The 16,708-nt window shown below is 39.8% G+C and overlaps 1 protein-coding gene and 1 long non-coding RNA gene across 11 annotated transcripts in view; both read left to right on the top strand.

Moving 5' to 3' along the window:
- The window catches only part of LOC110398148, a 31,217-nt gene extending 22,838 nt beyond the window's left edge, over nucleotides 1–8,379 (top strand). For all 10 annotated transcript variants that reach the window (XR_002438205.1, XR_002438209.1, XR_002438206.1 and 7 more), the window contains 2 exons: nucleotides 4,790–4,869; nucleotides 5,339–8,379. This is a non-coding gene — a long non-coding RNA (uncharacterized LOC110398148). The remainder of the gene's footprint in view (nucleotides 1–4,789; nucleotides 4,870–5,338) is intronic.
- LOC110398147 lies at nucleotides 12,974–15,135 on the top strand. Its single transcript, XM_021395532.1, has one exon. The coding sequence runs from the start codon at nucleotides 13,296–13,298 to the stop codon at nucleotides 14,178–14,180; it is 885 nt and encodes a 294-aa protein (XP_021251207.1). The 5' UTR covers nucleotides 12,974–13,295; the 3' UTR covers nucleotides 14,181–15,135.

Genomic DNA, 16,708 nt, shown 5'->3' with positions numbered 1-16,708 from the left:
TGGAACTGAATTCACTTAACTGTGAATGAAGAAATAACTCTGACTTTAAAACTTTTCATCAATCTTTTTAATCTGTCAAACGGCCTGACGGATGTTCAATTACATAGTAATACCTATCTCAGAGTAGGCTCATTTCACACACTTTTAAAAAGTTTATTCTATTCTTTTGTGTCCTACTTTAAATATTTCCATTCAATTGTAAGTGCATGATATCAGCTTAAATAAAATTACTGGCTTTCAATTTAGAGATGAACTACAGTGAAAACAGAACACTGTGGTAGTATAAAATGCTGCCCCTGAGACCAAGTCTTGAATAGTTTGGTATGCCCATGCATCTCTAAATTTAAAATGAGTTAATTTAATGCATGCTTAGGGATTTAGTCCTTGCCCTCTGGTCTCTGCTGTAATATGTGTCTGTGTGCAGGGGGGAATGAGGTTAGAAAGGGTAGAACGAGGGCCTGCCAGGAAGCTTTCCTGAAAGCAGGAGCTGAGTGCTGCAGGGCAGCAGATGATGCATCTTGTAGTTAGTTGGCTGCTGGGGTATAAAGCGTGCATGTGCTTTATTCCTGCAGAATGGAGGTGATTGCCCTCTTTTTATGCCTTTTTTTTTGGGAGGGGAAGGGTCTATTTCTCTTAAGAGATGTGTCAAAATACACGTGAAGTCTTTATGTAATTGTTCCCTTGAACTTCTTTTTGCAGAAAGTCTTGCAAATATAGGAGCTTTTGTTTTAAATACGAATGATCTCTCAATATTATGGACTTGGTGCTCCCTGCAGAGATGCTGTATGAAAGTGTAAGGGAAGGGTGATGCCACCAACCCAATCTTTTGTTATTTGTCACTTGAGCAGCCCTACAAAAATTAAACCAGTGTATGTATTAAGACAGCAAATGCCTTCCTATCTATAGTATGTATTTTTGGAGACCTACGTTTAAAACTTTGACAATGCTTTGACAAGACAAATAATTTGTGTTCTGAATTAGCAGCTGAGGATTCCCATCATAGATCCTCATTCTGTCTTTTTTTAAGATGTAATGTCATACCCTGACAGATGAAACCCAGGCACAATTATTAGTCATGGATGACAAATGTTAAGATTCAGCTACTCCCTAGCTTGGTTAATGGGAGAGGAGTACAACGCAGAAATTCCCTGCACCCCTCTAACCCCAGCTGTCAAAGTGAACTGGTTAAGAGGCAAACATGTATCTGACAGTATGCTCAACTTCTTTCTGTAAGGGATCTAACGAGCAGCATAGCTGAAGAGATCATACATATACATTTTGTGCATGTGAACATAGAGCTAAAGGGTACTCAGAACTCTACTTTTCTCCTCCATTCATGCCAGCTATCAGATACTATCTGCTGTATAGTTGCACTGAGCCTTCGTCTTGTTAGCCTGTGATCAGGATGTTTCCATGAAAGTTTTGTTTTGTTTTTCTTTGCAATTCTTTGTAAGTAGTTAGGACTAGTAGGTGACTTCAAAAGATCCCTTGTAGCCTTTATCTATCTTCTATATTTGCCTTTGCTTTTTTCTTTTCTGTGTTAATTCAAGAAACATCTGTATTTTCTTTCTAAATCCACTCTGCCATTCTTAGATTTGTTTCTTTTATCTTTCTTTGTGTTTTGTTTTTTTTTTTTTTTCTAAGGCAGATGTGAGCTATTGATCCTTTCCCCTCAGGAGAGGTCTGAATTTTCTCATTTAAGTACAGTGCCTTCTTCCAGTCAACCTTAACTGGAGAAAAAAGAATACAAGACTAACCCAGCACACATATGTGCTGTGTGTGAGTGCTCACGCACACGCATGCACAAGATGTGCAATTGAATATAGACCTCTGACAGGACAATCCTTTCTTCTTTAGTACAGTAATCCAGTTCCCTTTATGTTGGGTGGATGTTCAAAATGGGAGGGATTTTTTGTATGCAAAATCTGTGGGCTATAGCCAACCTTTTTATTTAGGTTCTGTTCCAAAGTTAGCAGGTTACACTGAATGTTTTGTAATGTTTCCTGGTTGATGTTCTTTGTATGTATTTTAATACATGTATAAATCTACTGGCTCAACTGTTTGTCCCATTTTATGGAATCAAAATTAGAAAGAAGGATGTCACAGATATATGTAGTTAGGGTTTTGGTAGCTGTTAAGTTCATGCTCAAATGCAGCCTCTGGATTTAGAAGTTTAGGCATGACAGACTGATGGAAGATGTGAACATTTAGCAAGGAGCATGGCTTTTGCTCTCTCTTAACATCGGGCACTGCTTGTTGCTAGAGCTGAGATAACTTTACTGGTTTGCATCTACAGAATCATTCCTTCTCTTTCTATTTCTGCTCATAGGCCTTCTTTCCCCAAGACCAAAAAAAGAAGTGCTAGCTGTGACTATTTTCTGTCAGAAGAACTGACATCAAGCTCAGCAACTCGTATTATGCATCCTCATGAAACAAGCATCAAATAAAACTGATTTTAAGGCCAACAGAGCCATAATTTGGCGTTAAAACCAAGAGTATAAACAAAAAGCTTTGTAGTTATTGGCAATACCTTGAGATATTCAGTGTTTTTAAATTTAAGCAAGATAATATGCTGTGTTCCAGGATTTGTCTTGCCTAAATGCCAAACTGATGGAAAATTCATACTGAGGAGCTGTGAGGGAAGGAAAGCAAACTGGGGATGGAAGTTGAGAGAGAAGACAGTGACTTTGCTATAAAATCTGATGTTGGTTTTGAAGTCCAAATTTCTAACAGAATAGAATTTGCTAATTCAGCCAATATAGCCTTTACAACATTGTTTTCTGTACTGTCCAAATATTCGTGCACAATGCACTCATTCCCATCTTTTCCTTGTAAAAAAGTCCAGATAAAAAGAAGAGAGAAGCGTGGAATTTTCATACCCAAAGAATGCCCATTGATTATTTTTTGTAAAATAGGAAGTAATCTCAGAATGAGTTTTTTGTTTCTCTCTTGATTCATTGATATGAAACTGAGAAGTTGACAGTAGGGAAGGATAGGGGGTGAATTAGAATCATTTGAGTTAGTAGGGCCCTTTAAAGCTCACCCAGTCCAACTGCCCTGCAATGATCAGAGACACCTACAGCTAGATCAGGTTGCATAGAGCCCCGTCCAGCTTCATCTTGAATGTCTCCAAGGACAGGGCCTCAATGACCTCTCTAGGCAACTTGTTCCTGTGTTTTTTTTTTTTTCAATCACTAAAGCTTCCTATGAGTTTTCTTTTTCCATACCTGTTGTTTGCATATGCTTCCCTCTGTTCTGTTGCCGTTGTTAAAATTGAGGTGGTAAGTGTTTTATTTCCTGCATTACTTGTTTGAGTTGTGTAACAGTCTGCATCAGATGTTTTTATGAAGGAGAGGCTGGTTAATCAAATAACTTGTTTGTGGCTGATGGTATTGGAGAATTGAAAAAAATGTTTGTACAAGAATTGATTGTCTACGGTTGCTGTATAGTTTGATATCGCTTATTTTTGTGTGTGTATACATACACACAAGGGCTGCTCTGGAATCTGGTGGTGCAGATTTTGACTAGCGTGGCACGCAGGTTCTGGTTCATCACTGGTGAAAATGCATAGCTAATGGTGGCAACTATGTTAAAAAATAGTGTTTTGTAGCTGAGAATGTGATCTATCAGATAGCGTGATTGTGCTCTTTGCATCTACTGTAGTTCCCGTGGCAATAAATAGGAAGCATTACTTTTGGAGCAACCAATGTATATTTGAGATATATATAGAGAGAGATTCTTCTAAGTCCACAAGTCATCCACAAGTCAAGTCTCAGTTCTGGAAGTCAACCTGTGCAAGTCATGCACGTTTTAATGCTTACTGAATGAAATAATCTAGTTGTAGTGGAAATGCAAGTCATGGCTTGAAGCAGTGATGGAGCACCTGTTAGGAAGGCAGAGCCAACCCACGGGAGCTCAGGTGCATGCAATGCAGCTGAGCAACCAGAAGGGCTGGAGCCAGGATCCACCCCTTCCCAGACTTCATTTAAGTGTTGGTAGGGGGAGGTAAGTGTTTCTCATCTGGAGATGCCTATTTATCAGTAGCTGTTACAGGCCTTCTGAAGGTAAGTATTTTCTTTATCTGATTTCTGTGCCTTTTGCTGTTTTCTCTGAGAGGAACCTCACTTGCTGTGTCCTGGGACTTTGCTGCTCTGCTGTCTTGTTGCACTTTCTATCATGTTACGCTTGTTTAACTGAATCAGCTATAAGCTAAAAAAACCAAGTACATTTATGCATTAAAAAAGTGGATTTGTAGAGGGGAGAAAAATATACCCCTAAAGCACAAGAAATTTTGCAAGTACTGTCTTCACAATCTTGTTCTTGACTGCTAGAATCCAGAAGTGGAGCACAATTGTGAAGTGGCTAAATAATTAAGTTCACATCCAGAAAAGAAAGGAATAACTCAGAGACAGTGTTTTCCTCCCCAGCCCCCATGGAAATAGACAGCCTTATATAATCTGTAGTTAGCTTCTTGGTTGAATTTCTTTGGTAGGCTTTCTGCATGTTATGAGAAATATTTCTTTCCAGGAGTAAGTGAGCTTACTTACTTAAGCTATTAAAATATGGATGGGCGCAATCTCACTCGATTAGTATTTAAGTAGTGCCTTGAAAGTACTGTTGTACTTTATAAAGTAGTGCAACTCCTGGTATCAGAGAGCAAATGAATTATGAAAGTTGTTTTGTGGCAAGTGGTTTCTGAAAGGTATATCATTGATGAGATTTTCTTCTGTGCTATTCCTACACTGCTTGTCAAAGCCAGTGAAGGTTTTTTTTTTTTTTTTTTCCCTAGCCATCTAGAGAATAGGAAGGACAGAATTCTGCTAACCAGCTTTTGTTACACAACATGCCAGCTTGCAGACTAGCTGGTAGGTAAGTAGACCTTTCCCCTTCATTATAAGAGAAGTATGCGTGTGGAGATGATGGAAGTGGGAGGAACATGTGACATTCTTTAAAACATGGGAAGAGAGAAGATGAAACCAGGAATTCTGAAGCATCTGAGCTGTACCTCAGCATCTGTTACTAAAGTATGCTCCAAGTAAGCTGTAAGATCTTTCACTAGTGAAGATGGTACTGGACTGTAGATGTTTATTCAGAACAAACAAACAAAACTGTAGCAGTAGCATTTCTATGGAAAGACAGTCATCTTAGAAAAGGGTGACCAGAGCCACAGCTCATTTGCTTTTCCTTTTTATACTCAGGAAAAGGAGAGCTGGAGACTATTAAATCACTGAGTGTCTCTCTGAGAAGAACTTAAATGCTATTCTGATGAGTACTCTGGGTAACTCCTGAGAGAGCTTAAATTTGCTTGTTGTTTTATTGTTTTTTTTTTTTCCCCCAGTCTCTACATTCTTGTCTTCATGAAGAAGAATGAAATAAGAACTACATATCATGCATCATGTTTTTTTTTCCATTTTCTAATGTAAGGCAGTGTTGAAAGAGGCAGCATCAAACTGAAAGCATCCCATTTATTTTCTCTGGGTAGTCAACTTATTCGTCGTTTGCAAGAACTCTGATCTCTATGTATTTCCATTAAAATGTTATTTACATCTGAACGTTAATAAGAGAATAGTAAAGCCAGTATCTAGAGTGTAGGAGGCAGAGAGGCATGAAATAATGAATAAATTGGATTTCACCTACTTTATCTAGTAAAAGATGGAGATTTCTTCCTCTCAGTAGGGAGCGTAGGAATGCGGGATCTGGCCCTTGTTCAAGAAGGAACTTGTTAAATCTTAGTGTATCTAAGCATTTCTTCCCTTCTCTGCTTTATGTAATGCCTCTAAAGTGTTTGAATGGCTTGTTTTTGTATCAGTGAAATTACAATCCAGATGGTAAAGCAATCAGATGTTGAAGCATACTCATGAGCATGCACATAATGGCCCTGCAGGAGTAGGTGGAAGTATCATATGCAAACTGTCATGTACTTATCATTTTTGTTACTGGTATTCCACATCATACCATTGTGTATTTCACTGGGAGTTACAGAGGTAATGCTCCAGTTCCAAGTACTGTCAGTATTTCTGGGTACCTGGTACTTGGAAGAGAAGAACTACATATCCCAGAAGACTTTCACTGCTCCGTTTCCATTTTCTGCTCAGAGGGAAAGATAAAACTGCTCACAAGTCATGAGAAAGCCCCCCTTCTTTTACTGCTCATCTCTGCAGTGCGTTCTCCCTAGCCATCTCACCTTCAGCATTAGTGTAAAGCCTTCTGTTTTGGACACACTTCCTAATTTTATTTGATTTCTTAGCTTCAATTTCAATTGCATTGCATTCCATTATCATATTTAGTAACTTAATTTTAATCCCTTAGCTCATTGCTGCTGTTTTGTTTTTAGGGCCGTCTCCCTACCTTTTCCCCCTTCTCCCTGGGTGCGAATCCATGGCCCCCCTGTTGTTCCATAGTAGGCATTATTACTCTAAGGCAGGAGAGCTCAGGGCAGCTGCATGTCGAAGAGCCAAACCCTTTAGATGTCCCTTCCAAGTGGTTATGTTTCCTCAGACACAGAGCAGAAATAAAGCAGAAGCAAAGGAAATGAAGGGCCTATTTTGGCCCAGTGCACAGACCCTATTACTTATCCAGGGGTGAAAGTCATACTCTGATACGGCTCTTAGTGGGGGAGGGAGGTGGGAGGAAGCACATTGGTTACATCTACATAAAGGGGAAAGAGAGAGAGAAACCTTGAGTTTGCTTGGAATTAAAAATGGACAAAACATTGGATATGTGTTTGGGACTTCCTTCAAAATCCTCATCACAGAGAAGGGATGATGGTAAATTTTGTATTAGCTCTTCACCTGCACCCTACACTTCTGCCATATGCCATGGTGCCTTCCAATTTAAGGTTTTACTCAGAGCGTAATTCTAATGCTATTAGCATCACAGAGCTGGAAGAGGTTCTGTAGAGATGCATCAAAAGCTTTGGATGTTCATAGACTGTTGGGAAACGCCCCAAGTTTCCCCAAAAGGGTTGCCCTACCAGTACTCGCGTGGGGAACGCAAGATCAACTCAATATGAGATGCGTCCGACTTTATTGTAGCAACACACCATCTTATATAGCATATATGCTTCCAGGGATACAGGGTCCAGGGATACAAGCTCTATGCAACGCGCACGCTAACAATATTGTTGCCTGAATTATCTCCATATATGGGATATGTTGTTAACTACAGCACTATGGATACAGAATACTATAGATATGCTGGAATATACTAGAACACACTGGAAACACCACATTCCACGTATCTAGGGATTACATCATTACATCATAAATCATTAGTAAATCAGTAGCTACGTGCTGCCGAGCAACCTGCTTCTCAACAATAGACGAAGAAGTAGATGGATCCTGGGGTCTTCTAATTACCTTGAGTAAATAACCAGACCCCTGCAGAACAACTGGCACTTGATCCTTCATGACCTTCCTGTGGATGTGGGCAACTCAGCACCTAGCAACCAAACTGAAATCCCAAAGTGTGGGATGTATGTCCTCAAATGCATTTTCCTTCATATCACTGTGTTTCCACAAAAATGTTTGATTACATGTTTCAATCAACCTAATTATTCTGGATTCTTTGTAGACGTGGAATGCATCTCACTTGCTCAGGTCAGTGCAGAATTGAGATAAACTTTTCAAATACAGTGCAGCGTTTGCTTCCAGGTTCTTGTGGAGAAATCTGCTGATGCTGCTTAATGTTTTCACTCCAGCTGTCCTGGAATCTTTGACACCCACTCATAGAATCAAGATCCGAAGTTTCCATGCTACAGATAATATCTTTGAGTTAATTCATTCAGAAAGAAGTAGTGTCTACTTGATTAGTCAAAATATATAGCTCTGAACTATTTTAAATGAACATCCAATTTTAAATAAACATTTGAAATATTCAGTGCTTATTTCTGTTATGTAATTATTAAATCTTCCTCTCCTGTCCTGCACAATGTCATGAATAAATTAAAATTAGTTTGTGAAAATGAACAGTATTAAACTCCTAAAACACTTTCTACTTTATGCTATTTGATGGATGCAGTGGAATTGCTGGGACACAGCCTGAACCAATGGTTGAGCACCAGGTGAGAAGGCATGGTAAACCCAGGGAGGTCTGGTGCAAGCAATGCACCTGAATGACCAGATGCAGGCTGCACCTCTCCTCACCCTCGTTTAAGGGTTAGCAGTCAAGGGAACTGCATCTTTCATGATGGTGATTGCGCTCTGAGCTGCCTCTGGTCAGTGGTAGGGGTGAGTCAATTTTCCTTCTTTTTTACCTGCTGTTGCTCTGTAGCATTTGTATTTCAAAGCACTATTTGTATTACAAAGCACTGTTATGACCTTCTTTTGCCATACAATGTACACTGTGATTTTTTATTTAATAAAATGGCTGACAGGGTGAGGGAAGTGATTGTGCTCCTTTGCTCTGCCCCTGTGAGGCCCAATGTCAAGTTCTGCATCCAGGTCTGCAGCCCCTCCATCCTCCCCACTCCAAACTCAAACCAAGAAAGATTACATACTCTCTGTTGAGACTTCAGAGATATCTGTAGTGAATGCATTTAGGGATGGAAAAAGTAAAGGACAAAGAGGGTTAGAATGTGACCATCCATCTAAAGTTCATTAAGTGCATTTTTTCAAAACTGTACTGAGTACAGACTGTATATTTATCTAGTTATACAGCATGCAATGGTTCAGTTGTTTGAAAAAAGATTCTGTTTATTGAACATAACTGGGATTTGTTTCCCTCTTTCTGACTACCGAAAGCGTATCTCAAACCAGTCGGCATGATCCAAGAAGATAAGTAGAGCATTTCAAAATTTGACATGAAACCATTTACCTTTTTGACATCTGCTCATTGGTAAGAAATAATAAAGTGCATGTCTGTAATGGCAGAGGGACCAGTGCCATAAAATGTTACAAAAAGAAGAATGCTTACACATCTCTGAGGATCTACACTTGCAGAAAAAACTCCCCAAAGGAGAGATCTCCAGCAAGAGATCCCTCCTCAGTTCCAGTCAGCCCTTAAATAAGGCCTAAGAGAGGTGGAGCCTGAATTGCCTTCACCTGTGCTCCCAGGGCTGACCAGGTCTTTTCTCCAGGTGCCCAATCAGTGGTTCAGGATGTGACTCAGTAGTTTCCATACAATGTCTTTTACAGAGTTTCTTTTTACAAGACATGAGTAACATAAACATCACAGAGTAGGAAAAAAAAACAAAAACCAAAGCAGGCAATAGGGAGGTTAGGAACAGTAGAAAAATCCATCTTCCAGAAGACCTTGAAAAATTGTAGGAAATGTGATGCCTCCTACAGAAGATTTGCAGGTAATTCAAATGTTTGTGATATGATTCTTAATTTTAGAAGTCATGCTTGATTTGATTCACTGCTGTTTCAGGTAAGGAACTACAGTTTATGAAGTTCTGTAGACTGTGAAAGTGAGTAAGGTATGTTCAACAAAAAAAAAGGTCATTCATTGTTCATGAACAGAACTGAGTTGGTCCAACATTTGGAACTCTGCCTGTCATACATCTTTCTTTGATTCTTTCAAAAGTACTTTTTGGTTAAAGTGTAGGATATCAGTAGATTAGTCCAAGAAAATTCCACAGAACAGAGATAATATCCAATTTCTTGTTTGCCTGAATATAATTTCTGTTAACATTGGAACAAAAGGAATAAGAAACAGCCCATCTCTAGTCAATCTTGCAATGCTACAATGAAACTCTGAATGCTAGGAACCAGGTTCTAAAGTGTGCTTCTCCATTAAGGCAGAAAATCACGCTAGGGAAAAAGGTACCCAACCTGTTGTAATAGGCGGTTGCGAGGATACGAGGTGTAACGAGAAAGGCCCCCTCCCCGAAGGAATAGGGACAAGTTGACCAAAGAATGTACCCGTGATGCAGGGAAAATGGCAAACTAAGATGATCCGATAAGCTACCTTTTGATATGTCAGTAGATGGAAAATACTGCTTCATGCTTCACTGCTACATGCCTCAGCAAAAATATCCAATCAGCATTAAGGGAGTAAGCTTTAGATGGCAATAGTGGATAACAAGGATTATAAAAGTAGTGCTATACCTTTGAATAAAAAAAAGGGCTTTTCTTGCTGCTATTGTGTGTGTGTCTGTGTGTGTGTGTGAGTGTGTTTTCAAGTGGTGCCGAAACCCGGGAATGTGTATGTGTGCTTTCACCAACCTGTTTCTGCTCCACTGCAGCAGTTTTACAAATGATGCTTTGCTTTAAACTTGTATTGGAAAAAAATTGAATGTTGTTGACAAACTGACAGAATATGAATTCTGATAGGGTGTGCTAATTAAAAGTCAGTTAATTTACATACATATACATTGAAGAGGAGTCTGATATCTCTATAAATCATGGTTCCTAGACATTTCCACTTCTTTCCCATCTCTGACTGCTTTGCATGTCTTTCAAGGAGCACAGATGTATTCCCCAGATTATTAAGAATATATGAAAAATACATTTTTTCCCCCTTCCCTATTACTGTCACCTTTGTAACAGTTTCCTTGTTTACTAATTCTGTTCTCGTTACAGTCTCTGTCACAGAAACCAGAATGGAGATTTAATGCCAATGCAGGCTGTGAAATGGTAATCAAGTGTGTGACTAAGCTGTTGGAATGTGATGTATTAGGTCCGTAGTGTGCTCATGGATTCCCCAAACCATATCAGAAAAGAAGAATAACAAGCAAACTAGTGACGCTGCACAAGGCAGAACATTACGTTTGACTGCTGGTAGTGTGTAGCTAAGGAATTCATTTGGGGGAGTTGGAAAATTTTCTGGAGCTCTTCCTTTTCTGTATGACACCCACAAATTACTTTACACAAACTAAGATATTTACTAACAGATTGCCTATAGAAAGGTAGTAATAACCATGATACTAGAATCCAAGAAACAGAAAATAATTGTTCGTCTTATGCAATTCTATTTTCAGTCATAGTCATGAATGGGTTTGGTCCATGAAATGAATTATGAATACATTTGTTCATGATCACCTAATTCTTTTGTAACATCTGACTCATTTTGTTTTATATGTTGACTCTTGGGGAGTGTATGCTGGGATATGTCTTCAATTAGCTATCACTGCTAATCAAATACTGAAGGTTGGTTATTCAATTATAAACATATAATCACAATAATTGTGTTTATTCAAGCTATTTCAGTTTTACCTTCATACCAATTCATTCATACCAATTTAGGTCTGAATTTGACCGTTATGTGGAATCCTGTTCATACTCAGTGGGTGAAACTCGCTGATTTTTATGAAGACATCATTTTGTTCCACATGCCATAGGCAATTGCTTCATCTAGTTGAATGTATTTAAAAGGTTGAAATTCTTCTGCAAGCATTCTTTGCCTTGCACTCATCTGTAGTACATTTCATGTAATGCCATTCCTTCAGTTTACGATGTGACATTGTCTCGAAGCATTTCATATGATGGTGCCGCGTCTTAGCCATTCCCAATGGTCTTACGTTGTCAGCAGTTATTCTTCAAATTTTCTCTCTCTGAAATCTTTTTTCATGCCTTTGTGAGTTGTACTTTATTGACTGTCCATTTTGAAACACATCAAAAGAACAACCTACTATAATCTTAATTGCGAGAACAAACTTTGTTTTGCCTGCCCTGGTCCAGTTCTCCATATTTTGGATATTTAAAAGAAATTCTGCTAAAGCACTAATGATGTTATTAGTTTGATATCATCCATTTCATCCACATAGCTGTCATAAGAACAACAATCATGGCAAATGTTCTGTTCTTCAGCACTGGTAAAGGAGAAGAAAGGGCATACTTTTAGAGGAATCCTTATAGATGAGTTATCTGCAGATGAACCTCTGCGATTTCCCTGTTCTCTTCTCAAATGAAGATTAAAAAAATGAACAATGTTTTTACTGTGCCATGTAGTACTTTAGTGAAGGTGGTTTGACAGCCACCTCTGTGAAAGAGCAGGTACTGGGAGAATACTGTAGGTGGATTCTTTCCCTCCAGTGGATTCTTTCATTCCGGTATATAGTTGATGCAGAAGGGAAATTCATAGCACAAACTGCTGACTAGAAACATTGTTGTTTTTTGAGAGGCAAACAATGCTTCGTTATTGGAGGGATTTGAAGACTATTGAAAAGATTGCCATTATTAGTTATTTTAAAGGATGTTTGGGCAAAAGAATGACATTGTCTTCTATTCCTTAACAATTTTTAGTACTATTTGAAAAGAGATGATGTACTCAAACACGTGGAAAGTTAGGCTTCTGTTTAGTTTCTCCTACGAGTGTCCTTCTCCCACCACAACCTCATGTGATGCTTTAAAATAGGCAGTGGAGGGCTGAGATGAGTAAGTTTAAATCTCCAAGGATTCAACAGTAGCCTTGAGAAGCAAGCAAACAAGTGGGTAAGCCAGAGCTACCCTCTGTAACCAGTGAGTATCAAGATAGGGATCCAAAGAAATGTTCTGGATGGCCAAGAGAAGATAGAGTGCCAGTTTCTGTGCTGATCAAGAGACATCTATGTTGTCAGACCTTTTCAAAGCAGCAGGGGGACATAGTGAAAAAAGCGTCTAGCTATAGAGGCGCGAGAATAGGCTGCTTTTAAACAGCTGCAGTTGCAGTTTGTTTTCCAAATACATGCAACCTTCCTGAGTGTTTTGATTCCATGTGCCTCTGTAAGATTGCTCAACCAAACCTGGCAAACTCAGCACTTAAAATGGAGGACATTTTTTTGCTCAAAATTTTAGTAGACTTTTTCCTAATTGTCCATAGCAGTAAGGGCAAACCTGTTTTTCACAGTAAAGAAACAGTTCTATGCAAACAGCCACAAACCACGAAATTTGAGCAAGTTATATTAATGAAACATAACATGAAAGAATGATCAAATTATTCTGTTGGGAAACGCCCCAAGTTTTCCCAGAGGGTTGCCCTCCTTGCGTGGGGAAGCATGACCACTCAATGTGAGTGCACACAGCTTCCCCACGCAAGGAGGGCAACCCTCTGGGAAAACTTGGGGTGTTTCCCAACATTTGGCACCCGAACAGGGACACCCAACGAGCAGGGACCCTGCCTGGGTTGTGTGGTTTGAGGACCGCAGTAACTTCCGTTGCATTGTTGGCAGCGGAAGGGGTTTTTGGCTTAACCGGGAGGACCCGGGGTGCGGGTCCGGGGGTTAAAGAAGCTGGCCAGCGTGGAGCCCCCCTCTTCGCCGGCAACTTGTTTTAGAAGTGGACGTCGCGAAGATGGAGCGGGAGGTAGCCCAACAACTTTTATTGCACTTTTTAGAAAAGCGGGGACTTTAAAGTTAATTCCTAATATATTAGATTATGGTCGTTCAGTGGGTGCGTTTTTGCACACTGGAACATTGTTTAATGTCAAATAGTGGCTCTGCAAAGGCGTTACCACATGGGATCTTTTTGATATGTGGTGATAGAGCTTGGGCTGGTATTCCTAAAAACGTTGTGGGAGGTCCATGTTACTTGGGAAAGTTAACATTGTTTGCCCTGAAACAGCAGCAGTGGTTAACAATAGATAGTAAACTTAGAAATGCTTCCCACGAAGAGCTTCGGTCTCTTCAAATCCTTGACAGCACCTGTTTTGATGAAGTACAGCTGTGGAGCGTGACTGCTAGGATTTTCGCCTCATTCCTAGCCCCAGGAGTTGCTGCCGCCCAAGCCTTGAAACAGATCGAACGTCTAGCGTGCTGGACTGTTAAACAGAGCAATCATACTTCAGAGATCCTTGAAGAAATGTTGGAAGATATGAACAGCCTTCGCCATGCAGTGCTGCAGAATCAAGCCACGATAGACTTTCTTTTACTTGCTCAAGGGCATGGCTGTAAGGAATTTGATGGAATGTGTTGTTTTAATCTTTCTGATCATAGCAAATTGATTCAAAAGCAAATTCATTGGTTGCTTAATCACACTCGATCTATTACTAAAGATCATAATCCTATTGATGATTGGTTGCGTTCTGTGTTTCCAGGTCTTATTCCTTGGGTATATGATATTATTAAGGAAGGTGTCAAATGGATCTTAATCATTATCCTACTTGTGATAGTTGCTAGAATATTGTATAGTTGTCTGCTACGTGCCACCGCGCCAAAAGCTGCACTTGTTGTGACTGACAACAAGGATCAGGACATTATCCATGATTGGCTACAAGATCAAGGGGGGCACAATCCGAAGGATTGTTTTGCCCTGCAACCTTAAAAGAAAAAGGGGGGAATTGTTGCAGAGCGATGTGCTCGGGAGCACGTAGCCACCGTAGCTAATGATTCACTAATGACTTACGATGTCATCTTAAATGAAAGAAATAGATTGATAAGTACAGGTGCAGGTGCAGTGGTGTGTATAGTACGCTGCAGCTTAGCAAGATGTTCTGTATACAAAAAATGCTTGGGAAACACCATTGTTCTCTGATACGCTTGGTTGCATGAAACCTGGATCCTGTAAACAAGTATGCTATATAAGGGCTTGTTGCTACAATAAAGTTGAAGCTGCATCCACTCACATTGAGTGGTCGTGCTTCCCCACGCGAGGAGGGCAACCCTTTAGGAAAACTTGGGGCGTTTTCCCAACATTATTCCTCTCTAAGAAATGAAAATACCTGGAAATTATATGCAATGATGAGCTAAAATAGAAACTATTCAGAATTTGCTGCTCTATATAAAATGGGTTTGATGAAACAGAATTGCTATATGCCGAAGCCATTTTGAGAGTGGGAAGGTGGAAAAAAACAGATGCGTATTCTGGATCACCTACATGTGACTGGAAAACATTGTATCTGAAAGAGGAGGGAAAAAAAAGATCATCTATTGCAATGTAGCAGTAAGTGGATAAACATTCATCAGTTTTGAATGTTGATACATGGTTTCCCATGGTACCAGAAAGTTACCTTGGGCACATATTTAGTTCCAACCATTACTATTGATGGTTTTTATTAGATATATGATATCATTTATGTTCAGTGTACAAATATCTGACACTCTGAAAGCTAAGATTATAAAAAGTAGTAGTCCGTGGCATGAGTATGTGACGCTCTTTCAGGAAAAAGTCGTCAGTTAATAGTGAATGTGTTTTCACCACCTTTCATGTGTCTAAGTTTGGAGTAATGTGTTACAGCTGGTGAGAAAAAAATTAAAGAATAAGGTTTTTCTGTTTTTAACTAGCTGTTTAAAGGGATCTTTTGCAGTGAGTTTGTGGTGTGTTTTTATGTAATTAATTATTTATTTCTTTACTGGCATCCAGCTTGAAAGATTTTCTCTAGTTTTGTCCTTGACCATGCTGAATTGCTGGTAAATTTTCTGCCCTGCTATAGCCTTGTTGTAGAAAGTGCTTTTTACAGTGCTCAATGTGGGATGGCCTTTTCAAGTGTACGCCACACTGCTTTCTGAGGAGGAGAGTAAAATTCAATTCTTAATGCCTCTGAAACTCAGTTGGAGCCATTGCTTTTTGCAGTGTTCCTGCAAGCATGGAGCTCTGCTGTGTCACCACTAATGCTGAGCAGCTGCAAGTCACTGCCAATCAGAACTATGCTACCTTTCTTTCAGTGCTAAGGTGATGTTCTTTTCAGCCTGTTTATATACAGTTCTACATTTTATATGGCATTTGCATTTTGTTTTAAGCAAATGTCATGATCTATGATGCCACAGTGTGGTTAAGATAAGCAAATGTCTTACTTTTTAATTAAGATCATGTCTCACTCCAATTTACAGGAGGGAGAAGGGGTTCTTTTAATATATGTATACCCGACGGCGAGATTAAGACACAACGGGTCAAATGTTAGCCCTACCAGTTTGTTACAAATCCTAGTAGCTTAGGGAGATGGGGAAGGGAAGGTGAGCGATAGAAAAGAGATAAAAAAAAAGCAAGGAGTCTTTGTAGAAAGCAAGAGAGATAGTCACCACCAGGGGTCCAGCGTTGTTTGTAGCGCCGATGTTGATCTTCTTGGGTGACAGGTCATCAGGGCTTGTTGTTCGGTTGCCAACCGTTTTTGGTTGATGACCGCTTTGGTCAACGACAACCTCCAACAGCAGTACAAACTTATTTATAAGTCCAAATTCGTTGAGTCAGCTCTCTTTGGAGTGACAGTTCAAATCCAAAGTGGTTGAGTCAGCTCTCTCTGGAGTGGCAGCTTCTGGCTTTTGGATCTCAGCAGAAAACTCCTTTGTTCCTTCTTCTGGGCCTTGCCAGCAGATAAGAGGGAGCAGGGAGGTGCCCACCTGCATCCTGTTTTTCACAGGATACGATGGTAGCATTCCCCAGTCTCCCATACCAAGCTGGCACTACTTGGTCACAGGCCAGATCTTCCACCAGTAAACACTCCTGAGCACTCTCTTCCTGGGGCAAACAGCTCTGAAGGAAATGCTTTTGAATGTTGACACGGTGATGCTGATTGCCACACGGCGACATCCACCATTTGTTTCTTCGGTGAGTCAGTTAGAGTCTTATCACAAAACATACCTCAGAAGGCAAGCTTTGAGCCAAAACAAAAGAAGGGTTCAGACAGATCACTTTCTTGATGATAAAATATTTGTTTGATTATTCATTTCATTATCCTGCAGTAGTCTTGTTTAGGCAAAGCTGTACATCTTTATTATTTCAGTATTGCTTGATGAATCAGTCCCCCCAACCTGGTAATTAATTTAGATGGCATTCTCTGAACTTTGAACTCATTGCAATATATCACCTTTCTGCTGCTGTACAGCACAGGGAAGTGGAGTTTTAGCAATGCCGCG

Source organism: Numida meleagris, chromosome 4 (genome assembly GCF_002078875.1).
Source record: "Numida meleagris isolate 19003 breed g44 Domestic line chromosome 4, NumMel1.0, whole genome shotgun sequence".
NCBI lineage: Eukaryota > Metazoa > Chordata > Aves > Galliformes > Numididae > Numida > Numida meleagris.
The sequence above is the reverse complement of the archived record's forward strand: the minus strand, read 5'-3'. Positions and strand labels throughout refer to the sequence as shown.

What these genes read in the sequence shown, in the direction of transcription:
- LOC110398147 (XM_021395532.1), top strand. Translation starts at nt 13,296, where the DNA reads ATGGTCGTTCAGTGGGTGCGTTTTTGCACACTGGAACATTGTTTAATG.